This window comes from Danio rerio, chromosome 6 (genome assembly GCF_052040795.2).
Source record: "Danio rerio strain M-AB ecotype USA chromosome 6, GRCz13ab, whole genome shotgun sequence".
Classification (NCBI taxonomy): domain Eukaryota; kingdom Metazoa; phylum Chordata; class Actinopteri; order Cypriniformes; family Danionidae; genus Danio; species Danio rerio.
In genome coordinates, this window is record NC_141026.1 from 30,752,501 (window position 1) to 30,771,525 (window position 19,025).

The 19,025-nt window shown below is 34.8% G+C and overlaps 1 protein-coding gene across 16 annotated transcripts in view; it reads left to right on the forward strand.

Annotated features, from left to right (window-relative positions):
- Nucleotides 1-19,025, forward strand: part of lpp (LIM domain containing preferred translocation partner in lipoma) — a 482,039-nt gene that overhangs the window by 281,008 nt on the left and 182,006 nt on the right. For all 16 annotated transcript variants that reach the window (XR_015492875.1, XM_087256062.1, XM_087256064.1 and 13 more), the window contains 1 exon segment: nucleotides 11,325-11,447. Coding sequence is in view for 15 of the 16 variants with exons in the window: in XM_087256062.1 (XP_087112188.1) it covers nucleotides 11,325-11,447 (123 nt within the window). In the remaining variant the exon portion in view is untranslated.

A 19,025-nucleotide genomic window follows, 5' to 3' on the forward strand; every position in this document is an offset into this window, starting at 1 on the left:
GTTTTTATTTCAAGTCGTTATTGGCAGCAGTTTTTTCCTTTTCTTTACATTTGATAGATGCCTTTGTTCAGATAAACGTAATTAGTTTGCATTTAATGAGATCATGCAATGATTGGGAATTAAACATATGACACTTTAATCATGCGTCAATCATGCTGCTTGCTTTATGTTTGAGTTATGTACAAGATATAATCAACATTTTTGAGAAATGATGGTTTGTTCCCATGACTTGAGGCATTAAAGAAACAATTTAGTTCTCTAAATATGTCAGATCAATAACTTTAATTCTTTGAAGATTATAAGTTGCGGCATGCAAAAAGCTTCATTGTCATGTGTGTACGTGTTGTTACCTGCTTTGCATAATTCATTAAGTGATATAGTGCTTGACAATGAAAATAGCAGGTGCAACGAAAAACTGTGCATTGAATAATTGCAAGGCAATTTCAGGGAACTAAACCATGACCTTAATGGTTTTGTACATGTCTGATGATTAAAATAATGAAAAATAGCATATTATAGCTTGTTTCCAAAACTTAAAATGTCACAAACCCAATTCTCACAATCCCGGTTCTTGCAGCTGCTGCATAGTCGAGGTGTGTAAAAATAATATATCTACACTGTAAAAATTACATGATCAATTAGTCCTGACAGCATACGTTTTTTGGTGATTGTAACTTATTAATCTTTAAACTTTAAGTTAATCATGTTCTAACTTAATTTTATAAGTTACTTAAACTGTTTTAATTTAGACTGACACAGTATAAGTTCAATGGACTTGTAAGGTTAGTTTGATTCAGCTTAAAAATGATGGCAACCAGGATTTTTTACAGTGTAGATTTCACTTAAAAGATCGGGAAGTTCACCATGCAAATAGCATCCAACATTGTTGCCATGTTTGTTCTGTTACCCACTTTGCATAATTTATATAGTGAATCTAGCACTTAATAATGCAAAGAGCAGGTGCAAATATACAGTATATATTATATTTAAACACTTCATGCAGTTTCTGGCAATTGAGCCCCTTGACCTTGATGTTGATATTAATGTTTGCATTAAGTGCAAGCTATCATTTTTTTTCAACATGAAGGGAAATATAGGTTGTTTTCAATCATGTGGTTCTGGTTACGTGCGAAATTCAAATGAAGGGCAGGAAGTAAAATACTAAATGTGAGAAAGAGGAAAGGCCATATTTTCGGTGATTTATACCATATTTCAAAGGGGATGTAGATAGAAAATAAACACATATGTTGGGCATGATCTTTAAATCATGAAGAGGGTCGGGTTTTCTACTAAACTAAAATATATTTGCCTGTCATCGAGGCGGTAGATACTGTATAAGCTATTACATTACAGGGAAAAATACAATAGTAAATACTATAGTGTTTGGAAGCATACTAAAAATAATTACTTAAATTAATTACTGTCATAGTAATTATATTGTTGCTGTAGTATGACCCTACTGTAGTAACAATCAATAGGTTTCAGTTTTCTGTGCTGTAATTATACATCACGATGCACCACAGTTTACATTAACAATACAGTATTTATTACAGTTTAACAGTTTACCAGCATCATTTAACATTCATTAACAAAGAGTTGTACACATACTGTGTGGTTCAATTTATAATGTTTATTATAAAGTACTATAGTTCTTCCCCATGCGGATATCTTCCAGACATCACAAAATAACAGAATTAAGCATACAAAAGCGTAAATGCTTTACATTATTAGTTATTTATTTTTGTAACAAGGTAAAAGTGCTCTACAATAATAATCGTCTAGTTTTGTCGCAAAGGCTGCATTTAGTTTTTCGTTCTGTCGAGGAACTTACCATAAACAAACATTCACTGTTGTTGCGCATCTCGATGTTCATGTTACAGTTGTTTATTCTGCTAAAAACCCCAGTAAAGACTTGGAGTATTGCAAAACAATTTCATTGCAGCAGTTACATGGCAGGGTACATTATTTATAGTATATTCTCCTGGATTTAGTATAAATGTGGTGGTGTTTGTATCTTGATTTATTATTTTTTTTAATAAAACACGTTAACATATGTATACACATAGCTAGGCCTGTATATAATCTTTATTGGTGCTGTAAAATTAATTATTATAATAATAATTATAATACATTTTATTTGTAGTGCACTTTTCTTAAACTCAAAGCGCTACAAGGTAAAATACTAAAAATGCAAGGCAAGCAAAACAGCACAATAAAAATACACAATAAAACAATAAGAACTACAAGATAGAATAAAAAGTTAACAAATTGGTCATGCTAAGTTAAAAGCAATATTAAAAAGGGTGAGTCTTAATCATATTCAAAAAAGTTTGCACATATGGATGTATTGAAAAAAAAAATTACATGCTGCCTTTTTCTGTTTTTCATCCAGTTTCTTGAAATTTCCCGCCTTTATGAGCAAACACTTTTGGAAGTCTATAAAAGCTGCTCGGCATTTCTTATTTTCGCTGATTTAAACAATTAGTAACAACATAAAACAGAAACATTTTGATGTTCTGATAGCAATTTCTAAGTAGAAGAACCACTTTCTGCCACTTCTGAACTTCACACGTCATCAATGACGTTATATGAAAACAACCTATTCACACTATGTGTTTTTAAAGACTTAAAACATTAAAGAGAATTTAGGTTCTTGTGTATGTTACCTTTTTGGTATGAGTTGTGATACTTACAACAAAGCTGGAGAATCAGGTATTGCACCATGTAAATAGCCTTCAGTATTATATGTGGTGTTACCTGCTTTGCATGATTCATTTAGTGAATCTGGTATATGGCAACACAAGCAGCAGTAGCATATAAACCACACACTCGGGCTATTCATTCCTATTCTGACAGTCTGTTAGACTTCAGTTCAAGTTTAAATTATTCTTAGTTCAGGACCAAATCTCCACTCAGATCCAAATGGGTGTAGTATGTAAGTGTTGTAATAGGTTGTGACAGGTAATCCAAACAGACCAAGACTCAGTCACTGATCCAGACCTACAGTATGAGCTTAGTGCTTCAAGCTATTTTGAGATCTCGTCTCTTCTCATCTCCTCCTCCTCCTCCTCTTCCTCTTAATAATAATGATAATAGAGAAGAAAATGAGTCAAATCTTTAATTTATCCCAACTGTTATTTAAAAATGACTACTGATACCTTGAAATGAAGCCAAAGACCCAGAATTTAAAAATCATACATAGAATTATTTGAGATGACACGTGAATATTTATCAAAAAAGAAATAAAAAGGTAAGAGAATTAAAAAAAGATGAATAAAACAGTGTGTATATCCATATAGCATTACCTACTTTTATCTTGCTTAACATGGTGTAATATGGTTCAAGCTTCACACTTGAAGGGAGGGAAGAGGTGGGAACTGGCGTACGTTTTGACAATTCTAATAATAAAATAAACACTAAAATAAACAAGACGACTGCTGCACAAACATCTGCAACATAAATGTCCCACGTCTGGTTCTCTCTTGTCTTCCACTGCCTTCACTCCTCCTTTTATCCTACTAGAGCTCCTCTGTGAGACTCGATTCAATTTAATTCATCTTTATTTCTGTAGCTCTCTTGCAATGATGTATATTTGGTCAACGCAACTTAACATAGATGAAGAAAAAGAATACAAAGCCATAACTATATTTCTAAAAATGGGTCATTCCAGCAAATCAAGTGAGAGAGTTGTGAAAGAATGCTGGTGTAGTCCTAGTTAAATTAAAACTAGATTCATTTCAGGAAATAATATAAAATCATTGCTGAAGTTCAGTTTAACACAGATGAAGGCCAAATCACCAGTTCAGTTCAAGCAAGCCCCAACCAAGCAATAGCTATAGTACCAAGGAGCCAAAAGTCCACCAATTGATGGAAGTGAACCAAACCTTGGTAGAAAACAGGCTCATCCAGGGCAACCAGTTCTCCTCTGGCAAAACATCTGCAGTCTGGATGTTGGACAGTTTAAAAATGATTAGCATCTGTCGTGAAGACTCAAGACCGGTCTGGTGCATAGGTGACACTTGTTAACCATTGGCCTCACTCCACTTTTAAACCCCATCACTCCTCAAAGACCAGGGTCACCCTGAAGCTAGGCCTACTCCTAGCCCTACATCACAGCGACAGACCCTGCTTCTCTGACTCAATATCACAATGAATTTCTCCCTGCCACAGGGGCTCTCTGACAGCACCAACAGCGTTCAAACAGTTCAAACTTCACACTTGAAGGAAAAGAGGAGGCAGGAAAAACATTTTAACAGCTTTTGTTATGAACTAAACATAAAAAAATAAACATGCAGTGGCAGCCCTCTCTCTTCATCCACTTCCGTCGATCTTTCTTTTAGCTTTCCTGTAGCTCTTCCATGAGATTTGAGACCAATGTGGCACACAGGTGACTCTCGCTCTGCTCCCATGGCTCTCAGCTCCATGCTACTTACTAGATATTCCCATTGCCCCTCACTGGTTTTGACACCCAGAGAGGATGCACCTGCTCTAAAACTGATATCCTTGCGACAGACTGTTCATCCAACATAATAACACCAAATATTACATCTCTAACAGTTAATTCCTCCTTCCTCTAAGATTTCAGCATTTCTTTAACTTTGTTCAAACTTTACGCTTGGAGGGTAGGAGGAAACTCGATCTAGTCGAAGTAACTTAATAAAAAAAACATGCGAAATTAAGCCTCTCACCGAAGACAGCCACCTACACACAAACAAATGTCTTTAAATGTCACCAGCTTTGGTCCTTTCCCTTGCCTCTCAGTCTTGCCCTATTCTCTATATTTGAATGCAATGATACAGATTGCTCATGGTTTATTTCTCATCATGGATTGTATACGATATTCATTCATTAATTTATTTATTTTTCTTCTGTTTATTCCCTCTATTTATCAGGGGTCAACACTGCGGAATGAACTGCCAACTTATCCAGCATATGTTTTTGCGCAGTAAATGCCCTTCCAGCCGCAAACCTTATAACAAGCAAAAACCCATACACTTTCAAATTCACACACATACACCATGGCCAATTTAGCTTTTTCAGTTCACCTATACCGGAGCACCCGGAGGAAACCCACACCAACATGGGGAGAGCATGCAGACTCCACACAGAAATGCCAGCTGAACCAGCCGAGGCTTGAACTAGCAACCTTCTTGGTGTGAGGCGACAGTGCTAACCACTGAGCAACTGTGTCACTTCTGTATATGATCAATAAAAATATGTTCCATAAAAAAGCACACTGTCAAGTAAAAATAAAGAAAAAAATCTATCAACTAGCAAAAGCACAAATGAATACACTAGCAAAGATACTAAAATAAGTAGATAGTTACAGGTACAGAACTGAATAAAATAATACGATTTAACACTGAATACTGTATATACAGCAAAATTAATAATAATATTGATACATTTTATTTATATTGCGCTTTCTCAGACTCAAAGCGCTAAAAAGAGCATCAAAACACAGAAAAACACGAAATACACAAAAAAGGAAGAATGATAAGAATGATAAAAACACATATTAAAAGACAGACTCATAAGTTAATAGCAATAATAAAAAGATGAGTTTTAAGAAGTTTCTTAAAACAGTCCAGGGAACTGGCTTTTCTGATGTTTGTGGGGAGAGCATTCCACAATTTATGAGCACGATAAGAGAATGCCCTACCTCCCATGGTGCTAAGTTTGCAACGAGGCTGAAACAAGGTGAGATCCAAAGCAGAACGTAGATTGCGAGAGGAAGAGGAGGTAAATATCAGGTCACATATATAAGCAGGAGCAGAATCATGAACTGCTTTAAAAGTTAAAATCAAGGTTTTAAAATCGATACGTGACTTAAGAGGCAAAAAAAAAATTGACTATAAATTAATCAAAAGATAAATATGGTTGAAATTACAACAGGTTTTCAATCAAGAGCAGAGAATGATTTCATTTTCTTGCATACAGTCACGATCACCAGCGATATAACTCTCATAGATCGCTGGAAAACATTCACTTTCATTTAGACTACAAATACACCACATATATGGACTACAACTTTCAGCATGCACCTCACACACACACCAATTTCTGTTTGACACTGATTTCACATGACTCATCAATGACTAATATCCTGGACTGTTTAAACAGCACACACACACACACACACACACACACACACACACACACACACACACACACACACACACACACACACACACACACACACACACACAAAGAGACATTGCTGATTCTTGTTTCTTTAAATCAATTCAGTGTTTTCCCAGTACTGGGTTGCGGCCAGAAAGGTGTCCGCTGTGTAAAACATATACTGCAATAGTTAGCGGTTCATTCCGCTGTGGTGACCCCTGATAAATAAGGGATCAAGTCGAAGGAAAATGAATGAATAAATAAATAAATTTAGTGTAAATTTAAATCTTAAATAAAATGCAGTATCGTAGCTTATTTTACACTTAAGTAAAATTTCTTTCCAACGTGCACTTGTTGCTGGCTGACACCTTGTCTATGTTTGCTGCGTTCTGTGAAAATAAGTTATTTACAGCACAACAAACACTTTGTGGGTGAATTAAAATTATGGAAACATTTATTTAGTAAAGAATCTCACTAATTGGGTATCATTGAGGGCAGCTCTTTTCTGAATAGAGTGAAAAAACATGTGCTCTGACTATAACTAAAGCTGCAGCAGGGTTAAAGTAATGTTGCCCCTGGATTGTTCTTTTTCTCTTTAGCTTGTAATGAATCAGAAGTCTCACACATTCAGAAAAAGCAGTTTTGTGTTGAAATATAGGTGGAAACTAAATTTGGTTGTTAGCAATGTTAACTAAAACTAAAGCATTTTATCTTATTTTTGTGTGTGTGTTTAGTGTGGTATGTAATATGTAGTAAAATAATTAAATTTAAATACAGATAAAATAAATAACGTATATACAGTACAACTGAGGTCAGAATTATTACACCCCCTTGATTTTTTATTTATTTTTTTAACAGGGCAAGGACATTTTCACAGTTGGTCTAATCATATTTTTTTTATTTGCTTAATTTCTGCTAGAATAAAAGCAGTTTTACATTTTTTAAAAAACCATTTTAAGATCAAAATTAGCTCCTATAGCCATTTTTTTTGATAGTCTACAGAAGAAACCATCATTCTACAATAACTTGCCTAATTACCCTAACATGCCTAGTTAACCTAATTAACCTAGTTAACCCATTAAATGTCACTTTAAGATGTATAGAAATGTCTTGAAAAATATCTGGTAAGATATTATTTACTGTCATCATGGCAAAGATAAAACAAATCAGTTATTAGAGATGATTTATTAAAACTATTATGTCTAGAAATGTGTTGAAAAAAACTCTCTGTTAAACAGAAATTGTGGAAAAAAAATAGGGGCTAATAATTCAGGGGGGCAATTATTCTGACTTCTACTGTAGAGGACAAAAATATGCAAGCAATAACATTACTAAAACATTATGTAAATGCAAAATAAAAATGGACAATCTAAACTAAAATTATTAAAACAATCTTAATATAGTAATACAATCAATTAACTTATTGTAAAATATTTCCTGATTATAATACTGATTTAAACACTCAATACATTTACTATACGAAAGTTAAACATTTCCACATAATATGAAGTATTAAATCTTAAACAGTTTTTAACACTGATAATAATAAATGTTTCTAGGGCAACAATTCAGCCCTGTTACAGCCTCCTCACCTGTGTGTATCACTCCACCTAAAGCAAATGACAAGCAGAGGACTAGTCTCACTGTAGTCTGACAAATACTGCAGCGGCTGTACTATTTTAAACTTTTTAGGAAAAAAATGTAGTTGTTTAGACTTCAAGTATGCATTTATTTTATGAGTATATTTGAAAATGTTTCATCGGCGCAATAGCTTAGTGGTTAGCATGCCGACATATGGTGCAGTAGCACGACAGGGCGTCCCGAATTCGAATACCGGCTTGAAGACATTTCCCAACCCTACGCCCCTCTCTCTCTTTCCAACTTCCCTTCCTGTCTCATTACTGTCCTATTTAATAAAGGCAAAAAGGCCAAAAATAAATCTTAAAAAAAAAAAAGAAAATGTTTCAAATATTTTCGGAGATGTGACTTCAAGTGTATCAGTGGCCACTTCATCTCTTATTTCTCACCAAGAGCACTCCTCAGATAGATACATATTCTGGAGATTGAGGGGTGTTTGTCTGCATATCAGTTAAATGTGAAATATTATTTGCTTTTGTATATCAAAGGCAATATTTGGTCACAGTCATCTGTTGTTGATTTGTTTGACTGGGATGTTAAGCTTTATATCTATAATATTCTACATAACACTTTGGAGTTCTATACATTTTTGTTTAATATTAATATTTCTATGACTATTTAAAACAAAGGTACTCATTTTAAAAGCACAATTTATGTCTTGGTCATTGTGGGTACTCGCTCACAAAGAACAACGAAAATAACTACAAAAATAAAGGCACACGAAGGACCGTTATTTATGTAGCGTCATGTATAGATGAGGGGCAAAACAAAAGAAGCCACAGAGGACAAGAAGAGAGATCAGTGTCCTTCAGCCGTGAGGGGAGAAGGTTGCTGTGCCTCCTTTGATGAGGAGTGAAAGCGCTGTCAAAATCTGCCCCTCATACCTTTTTTGTCACATGGCTGCCATTCCTCAAATGCCTTTGATAATTTCGTTCTTTGCTCCCTCTCTGACTTAAAGGACAGGAATCAGTGATTGCAGATGTATTGCTCATCCAAGACTTAGACTTTAGAGTTGGTTGTTATATATACAGTTTTTGTTTAAAAACTGATGGGAAGACATTCTGTTTACTTTACACTGTTTTGTATTAGAAACCATTGGCATAATAATTTATATAATATAATTTATAACCAATTGTATTGGTTGGTTTACCCTAAAAAAAATAGTTATATGTATTTGATATACTACTTTTGAGAGTTTCACATGCTTATGATTGACCACATCTGATCCTGCATTAGCAATGCAGGATTCACCAATCAGATGATTCCTAACCTACTATAAATAAGCGATAACACTTTATTTTGACTGTCCATTTGAGTATTAGTAGACTGTCTGCTTTATATGTGTTAATACTGCTGCCCTAAAAGACATTTCTGTGTGCAGTTTACATATTCTCCTCGTGCTCGCGTTGGTTTCTCCAGGGTTTCCTGGTTTCCTTCCACAGTCCAAAGGCATGCAGCATAGATGAATTGACCAAACCAAATTGGCACTATTGATAAGCTCTTAAAATGAGCCATAATTAAGCAAGGGAGTTCTCGAGACCTACCTAAGCTTAAACTCCCCTCTCACCTTACAAATGGGAAGGAGCCCCGGGCTCGGGGACCTTATGAGCTCAGGGCTCTCTCCTGCGACAGCATACCAAACACGCTTTATAATCAATCATCATCTAAGTGTGAACTCTTGAAATTGTGTTATTAATTACTCACCCTCATGGTGGTTTAATCCCCTGAGATCTTCTTTCATTTTTAAATAGTAAATTTTGATATTTAACATGGAATCAGAGAGCTCCCTTATCCTCCTTAGACAGCAATGGTCTAGTGAAGTTCACAGGTCAGAAAAGAAACCAAAAACATTGTTAAAACATTCAATGTGACTTTAGTGGTTCAACTGATGACAAAATGACTTTGTTGCCAACTACAGTAATTGACCCTAATGCCTGCTAACTTTTATCGGAATATTTGTAGAGTTCTAAAAAAACTGAAAGGTTTGAATTTGTCAAATAAGTTTATTAAATATTATAAATGGGTGTTTTAGAATGCAAAAATACATTCATTCATTCATTTTCTATATGCTTAGTCTTTTATTTATCAGCGGTTGCCACAGTGGGATGAACCACCAACTTATCCAGCATGTGTTTTACACAGCGGATGCCCTTCCACCCACAATCCAATACTGGGAATGCAAAAATACAGCACATTATAAAATTAGACAGTTGAGGTTTAATGGTCAATCATACTCTGACCACTGCTGACAAACCTATTAATGTAAAGATAAATCTTAAATGAAAAGAAAAAATTTAAATGTAGGGAAAATAATACTAATTTTGGACAGGGTGTATTGAATGCAAGTTTAATTATGTTTATTGACATGTCAAGTTTTCACTGACTAAAATTTGACTACAATTCTGGGACTTTTAGTTTTCTAAAACTAAAATTAAGACTAAAATAAAGTGATTCAGAAGACTAAAACTAAACAACGTTTTAGTCAAAAGACTAAAATTAAATCAAAATTGAACCCTGCTCTGCTTGACACATATTTAGATTAAGTGAGGTGGGATATGTGAAGGCGAGGCAGTGGCGCAGTAGTTAGTGCTGACGCCTCACAGCAAGAAGGTTGCTTGTTCGAACCTCGGCTCTGTTGGCGTTTTTGTGTGGAGTTTGCATGTTCTCCCTGCCTTCGCGTGGGTTTCCTTCGGGTGCTCCGGTTTCCCCCTCAGTCCAAAGACATGCGGTACAGGTGAATTAGGCTAATTTGTCGGTAGTGTATGAGTGTGTGTGTGCGTGTAAATGTTTCCCAGAGATGGGTTGCAGCTGGAAGGCCATCCGCTGCATCAAAACTTGCTGGATAAGTTGGCGGTTCATTCCTCTGTGGCGACCCCGGATTAATACAAGGTCTAAACCGACAAGAAAATGAATGAATGAGGTGGGATATGTATTTATGGATGTGCTGCGCTACCTGAGTGTAAACATCTTAAAAAAAGAAACCTGCAACCAGAGTGTGAGCAAAACTTTGCGAGAGTGAGGCTTTGTTATTGTCAGTTTGGGAGACAGTGAAACTTTTAAGTAGAGTGAAAACAGATAAAGCGGACAGCCAAAGAGAGGGAGTGATAGAGAGAGAGACCTGAAGGGTGATTCAATTAATATGAGATGAGCTGTCTCACCAACAAAGCGTTAGTTGTTGTTTGTTTATTTTTTCACTTCACTAAGATTTTTTCCTAAAGACTTTCTCCCAGACAATTGTGTCTTATTGTTACAGTAGTTCACTTTCAGCCAATTGTCTGAGGCCACGATTAATTTTAATGAACACGTAAAGTCAAAGCACAAAGACAAAATAAAGATCAGCAGTTGCTGTGATGCTTAAGGTGTTGTGTAATGCCAGCCCACAGCAGATGTTGTGCCATATTTGAGCATTAAATTGCCTTTCTTTGTCTATAATATTTAGTTTTTTTTTTCTTCTCCATTTTAGCATGCATGTTCAAATGTGATTAAGTGGGTTAGCTGATTTAGAGCAACCTCTGTCAAATAGACCTAATTTCATTACAGGTTACTGTGTCTGTGTGTTTCAGATAAAAGGACCTGAGAAAACTCTAGAAGAGAGACGCTCCAGTCTGGATGCTGAGATTGATTCGCTGACCAGTATCCTGGCTGACCTAGAGAGCAGTTCACCTTATAAACCGCGCACACAGCAGGTATGGTCATTACAAACACATATGCAACCACGCTACTTGAGCACATCTGATGGAAACACATATTAAAGACATTCTGAAATCCTCACAGGCTTCACAATTGTTGCAGTTTACACAACCATCACAAAAAAATACTGCCATTTTTTTAAGAATACTGCAATGTTTTTAAAGGAATACTGTAGATTTAGTCAACTTCAGAAAAGTTCAAATTTTTTTTGGACAGTATTACTGCAATAAAACTGAAAGTACTACAATACAACAAACTGCAGTACATCTGCTGCAATACAACTGAAGTACTCCTACAGTACAAATGCAGTACAACTACTGCAAAACAACTGAATTACTACTACAGTAAAACAGCGACGACTTGGGCCCCCCTGATCACGCGGGGCCTCCGCTCTGCCACTGCACTTATCAGAAGTATAACTACAGAAATTTATCAATACTGCAATTCTGTGCATAATAAAACTAAAGCGCACATTTATTTCTTATGTACCTAAGTGCAATAAATTATATAACATATCACTATATTGTCCCTCTCAGTTTATTTAATTCTACTTCAGTTGTACTGCAGATTGTACTGCTGTTGAGCTTATATACTGTATATACTTGCAATTTTGAATATACTGCAATTTTGAAGTGCCATTGAATATACAGTACCACAGTTATCCCTGTATATAGGCTACTGCTGTTGTACTGTTCAGTTCACTGTAGTTATCTTTTATTATTTGGTATTGCAAATAAACTCTTAAAATTCTAATTAGAAAATTACTTGAATCCAAAAAATATCCCTGAAAAAAGTACAACATATTCTTGAAAGATGTTGAAGAACAAACCCCTTGGAACACAAGTGCAGTGCAGTTCTTACCACACTGATGGTATATACAGTGGCACAAATGCAGTAAAGATGGAGTTAACTTGTTTTTACCCCTGTTTACTGCAACTTATGCTGCTGTTCAGGGCCGGAGTCGGACTCCTTTTCAGCCGTGGAGTTTCAAGACTGACCATATTAAAATAACGTCATTTTCAATTGACGTACTTCACAGTACTTCACAGTGAAGATTTATTTAAACAGTTAACACAATGTAATGTTTAACAGTATCAGAATCTATTTCCTGTAAGAGTTAGTGCTCATTAATATCCAAACCTTGAAATAAAATATCTAATAAATACAAATATAAATTAAGCTACATGTATAAAATAAAGATTAAAATCAAATGTATTGAATTTTCTATTGACGCTATCATGTCTTTTTAAGGAAACAGCTGCTTTATAACTTCAAATATTTGTCAGAAATTTGAGAACATTAAAGGGTAGCTAAATCTCCAACACTATTCTTTAAAACATCACACTGTCCTTTTCTGGAATATCTAAATAGGAGCCTATTTGTTTGGATTTAATAACTAATGTTATATGATGCATTTCAGTTTTGAATATATTTGTTTTGAATTATTTGCATTTGAGAACTTAATATTCGTATGTGTTGTTCAGATGGATATTCTGTGCAATTTGCATTGAGGATAATAATAAAAAAGATTGAGGATATGGTCAAATAAATAAATGAATGAAAAAAGTGTGACTACTCAGAGTGCAGGCAGCTATAGGGACACCGGCCCACCGGGAATACTCCCGGCCATCCCGATTACCCAATCCTGGCCTGCTGCTGTTGATCTTTATTGTACTGTATTTGAACTGTGTTTATACTTCATGTCATTGCAGTTTTGCAATTGTACTGCAATTATACATCTATATACTGCTGTTGTAGTGCAGTTGTACTGCAGTTTTACTTCAGTTCACTGCAGTTTTTTTTTTTATTTTTTTAATTTTTTTTATTTTTTTTTGTGAGGGAACTGCCCTGTAAACAAAGTTTTATTGAGTACCAAAGCAAACATTTTCAATATTTCGAGTTCAAATGCTTCAGTCAAAACATTTGTGGCCAGGTGCTTTTGGAAAATGTCTAACTATTAGTGCTTGAAAGCACTTTGGGAGGAGCAGTGGTTCGGTAGACCCCTGATGGGCACTTTTTTTGTTCAAGCATTGTTTTTTTAAATCATTGTTGTAGTCAGAAAAAAAACACTTGGAAACAATTTACATTGATTGGAAAATAACAATCTACATTGCTATTCATTCATTGCACAAATAGAATGTTACAATCGGTGACATTTGTGCTGCACCTCCTGAAATGGGATGGGATGGCCTGGTAACGTGAGTTGGACACAAGTAATCTGCTTGCAATCAGACATTGCCCAATCCAGTTCAACAGTGGGTGGATGTAAATACAAACTTAGAAATCATTGTTTCTTTTTAAGATTTGTAACAACCAAAATTCACTGTGAATATGCATACTTGGTTTGAATACTATACAGTAGATTTTTGCAAAGGCACTACGTGCTTGAATAAATATTTGGAAAACAATTCATACTGTAGTGTCATCTATAATTCTGTGGCAGTTGCAGACTTGTGTCTGTGAAAAAGAACTCAAACTGTATTATTTATTTTTATCTCTAGCTTATTTATTAGCCTTTATTTGACTCCAACACTGAATCAGTTTGGACGTGGAGGCCTGTGACAAAAAGGAAGAAAACAAAGCACGCTGTGAACCTGTTATCACTCGAAAAAGATTAACCAATTTAGGTTGCAAATCGAGACAGATGAAAAGCAAATGAAAACGTGTAAGTGTTCCAGTCATTTCTCATTTTTGGAAAGTGTTATAGTCTAAATTTATAATGACCCATATCATTAATAGATATCAAATGAAGTTAAGAGCAGACACTCAAGTTGAGCCCTAGGGCACTTTACTAAATAGTTCAACACACAATGAATGTAGGCCAGTGCATTCGGAGTCAATGCTGTCGCATTTGGAGCAACCACAAGTCCCTCCTGTTGGCAAACAGCAGCGCAGATAGAGCTTGCCTTATTACATGGCCAAAGCTTAATAATGAAGAGTGCTGTCTCTGAACTAGAAACACCCCTGCTTTTTGGCAAGCCCTCTCCATTCCTCTTTTCTTCTCTGGGGTCAGCCTATTCCATTTGCTGATCTCTGGAGTCCTCGACAGCCACTCTTTTAAAATTGTTATTGAGCATCAAGTCTACACAAACAAAACTCTGTTAAAATTATACTACAGCACTTTTAAGCTGAAATCAACGTCTTTAGTAACAATACGGTATATTGATTGGAAATGTGTGATTGTGTGTTTGTCATGAAACCTGTATTTATTCATGTACATTTGCATTCAATCATTTAACAGACACTTATACCCAAAACGACTTACAAATGAGGACAATAGAACAAATGAACAGCTACTGTACTCCCAATTACACAGTTCAACTCAATTCATCTTTATTTTTATAGTGCTTTTTACAATGTAGATTGTGTCAAAGCAGCTAAACATAGGTCAGGCGTACCCAAACTTTTCCTTATGAAGGGCCAAAATCAAACTTGATTGAGGGCATTGTGCTGAAGATATCTACAGACATATCCAACAATGTATTACAAAGTTGCCATGGATAATTTCCCATATTTATTTCAAAATAAATAGACAACATTACTATAAGCCATATTAACTAATGCATAATATATTATTTTATATTTTATAATCACCCTATCATAATGAAAACATAATTAATATTTATAATACAATAGAGTTTAAGGCTGAATACACTACATCACCTTAGAATTATGAGGTATATATAGAATAGAATTATAATTATTATTTTGACATTTTTTGTCAAAATTGAGTTATTGACATATTCTTATTAAATGACAACTTATTTACATTATGTTTTTTTATATATCTTGTTTACATTTTAAGACTTTTATTTTAAAAAAACAAATGTTACACACATACTGTTTGCTATATGGAATTAAAAATCTTTGAAGCTCAACATCTCAAAATCATTCAGAATGCTAATAGAACCTTATAATTCCAAGGTGATGACTAGCAGAGCTGCCTTTGCCTTGATTTGCTCACTGAGGACTTAAATTGTGGTCTATATGTTGAGCAACAGTATGTTCATACAAAAAAAAAAAAAAAAACCTGGTTAATTTACAACATTTAATTGAAACATTTGCTTTTTGTAGCTTACTGTAACAATAAAATAAACCAGTGAAAGGTTACATATATGTAAAGGTTACATATATGACAATGTGTATAAAAGGTATTACCCAACCCTTCCCAAAAATTTTCTCAGATGGGATGGTGGGCCAAAGCAAAGGATACCGTGGGCCAACTTTGGCCTCCGGGCTCTAGTTTGGGCATCTCTGACATAGATGAAGTTCTAGTACATTGAACTGCTTCGGTCCAGTTTTCACAGTTGAGGTTCAGTTTAGTTCAGTTCAGTGCAATGTAATGTAAATGTCACTGCTGAAAGTCGAAGCACTGAAGTGCAACTCTGCGCAGCTCCACTAGTCCTAAACTAAGCAAGCCAGTGGCAAGACATGTGATATATGAAAAATAAAATGACATAAAGCTTTTGTATGAAAAGTCATAATTTGAAAGCTCAATTTATAAGCTTTCCTTTGATGTTCGGTTTGTTAGGATAAGGCAATATTTGGTTGAGAAACAACGATTAGAATATCTGAATATTGAGGAAAAAAATCCTTTAAAGATGTCTAAATTAAGTTTTTGCCAATGCATACAGTATTACTAATCAAATGTTGAGTTTTGATATATTTAGAGAAGGAAATTTACAAAATCTCTTTATAGAACATGAGCTTTCCTTAAAATTTGAATGATTATTGCCATAAAATAAAAATCATTTGAATTACAATGTATTTTTGGCCTTTCCCACAAATATATCCATGCAACATAAAACAAAAAAAAACCATCTTAACAGCAATTGCTAGTCAGTGTAATTTGCTATTGCAAAATAAGATGCCATCCATAGAGAGCAGTGTATAATAGAGAACAAGAAAAACATATAAAGTGTTCTCATTAAACATCTCTCGCTGCAACATTGTGGATTAGTTGTAGCGGGTTAATCTTACTGACTGGTAGGCCTGCCAAGAGTGCATTATAGTATTCCAGTCTGGACAGATCAAGGGCCTGGACAAGAAATTGTGTAGCATTCTCTGTTAGGAATAACCTGATCTTCATAATGTTGTAAAGGACAAATTTGCAGGAGCAGCAGTCCTTGCAGTGTGGTCTGTGGAGTTCAGCAGAAACCACAAGCAGCAAATTTCTGGTTACTTTCCAGGAATGTACTTTTCAGCATTCATGGTTTTACTGAGAATGCCTTTTTGACTTGTCAAAGCTCTGTTTCACAGTTTTGAATGCAAAAAAAATAAATAAATCAAATATACAAATATGAATTGACAGACAGAAGGACAGAATGGATTGATCGATTGGTTGATTTGGTCAGCATAGATACATCTGTTTATACCATCCAGAAAAACGACCAAATAAAATGAATGCACACAGACCCTGTGACGCGTCACGCTCCTTCGTCTTTTTACTTGATTTAATATTGATAATTTGCTGTGCAACCATTTGCATGTCTGATAAGTTTTATACACTGCCAAATAAGCATCTGTAATGTTACAGGTCCCTGGTTTGGGAAGACTGTAAGCAGTAGTCTTAGAAATATATGAGAAAGACAAGATTTAGTATAATGCTTTAACAGTCCTCTTTGTTGTCTTTTTTTACACACATATTTGTATTTTAGAGTCAGTAAGACTCTTTGAATTTCAAAAGGATTAATAAACCTTGGATATAATAATACACATTGTGTAGATACTTAAATCACATCACAATACAAAATAAATAAATAAACAAATAACAACATGAAATGCTATACACAAACTGGCTGAATTTGCATTAGTGTGTCAGGAAGACAACTCTGTTAAGTTAAGTAATACACACATCACTTAGTTGTTCACTTACATGAATAAACTTTTATTCTCAATAAAATAACCAGTTAAAACTAACTATTTTTACATGAAAGCATGTGAATTACAGTTAAGGATCCAAAGAATAAAGTATTTTCCAAGCTATAAGCAGGGTTCCTTTACTTCTTCAATGTACTTTAAAGAACTTGAATTTCATATAAATTCAAGGCCTGGAAAGTACTTAAAAACAAACACAGGTCCTTGAAAGTGCTTGAAATTTTAAATGAAATGTATGTATGCTTTTATTTTAGCAAATTTATTCGAAAACAAATACGGCAAAATCTTAAATTAATTTTTGTACAACAACACTGACAAATAATGCATATTTTATTAATATTTCAGAAACTGCATTTGAATAAAACCAGTATTGAGTTCAACAAATTTTATTACAGTTCTTTGAACATTATTTATTTTAAACGGTCAAATTTTTCAAATTTACTCTGACATTTTTTATGTAAATATTAAGTATTAGTGAAATGTTAAGTATAATGAAGACTTCCATGGCACAGTATGCTGGGGTATGCTTACAAAGGTACTTGATTCAAAATTATTGGTTCTTTAAAAAGTCCTTGAAAGTCCTTGAATCTGCCTTTCATGAAAGTGTGGGCACCCTGTATAAGACAAAACATGGATCATGCCTTTGTTTATTAAGTTTAGACAGTTTCAGGTTGTTTTAGTGTTGATAAATTCCCACATTGTCACACACACAAATTTGTTGGGTGATGATCATGCTAGAAGTACTGATGCAAACTTAATCCCCTGATTGTGCCTCAATTTACTGTATTTTTAACTTTTTAAAGATTTTTAGGTGGCTTATATTGTGGATAATTATTTTAATGACAATACGCAATTTTCGATCCAAACATGGGTTAGCGCTATTAATTTGGAGACAAATACCAGGTCAATGGAAGGATTGATAGAATAAAAAATAAAAGCTGTAAAAGTACTGTACATTTCACATCCAGTCATAAACAAAGTGATCATAAAATGCACACAAATTAGTCATCGCTAATGCTGAACTCTGATGATGTGCTTTGCAAATGAACCAAAATACATATTGCCTGCTTAAAGCTTTTCAAAAAAATCTGACACATGTGGATTGTTTCAGTTGATCTGTTGCCTGTGGCAATTTTACTTAAAAGAGTCACTCATTTTGCCATTCCCTACTTCTGTGAGTATGACACTTCCTTAGTCCTCATGGCCTTATTGGATAGCAGTAGCCCTGTTGAGCTATTGTTATGTTAAGCCATCATGAATACTTGGCATTTGGACATCCTGCTCATTTGATGGTTGCCAGGGTTTATTGAGTTTTACCCACAGTTATCAAAGAAAGAGACTCTGTGAATGTGAGATGCAGACATGTTTGCTAGGACACACAGTCGTGATGGAGGAAAACTGTAGAAATTCCGAAGGGATCAGAGTGATGAGGGGTCAAGAGGTCGCGTATCAGTGTCTGAGCCAAAAGCTCTGTTTTTATTCAGAGCAAAACAGGCTTTGACCTCACAGAGGCCAATGGTACAGTATGCTGAGAAAACATTAATGTTGCTCTCAGCAAAGCGAGGCCGGTTTGGCAACAAGTACCACACACACACAAACACACACATACAGACTGCGAGATATGCACACTTGCATTTAAAGCACACAAGCCTCAACACACACTGACAGGCGCACATTTTTAAAGGTCATGCACCTGC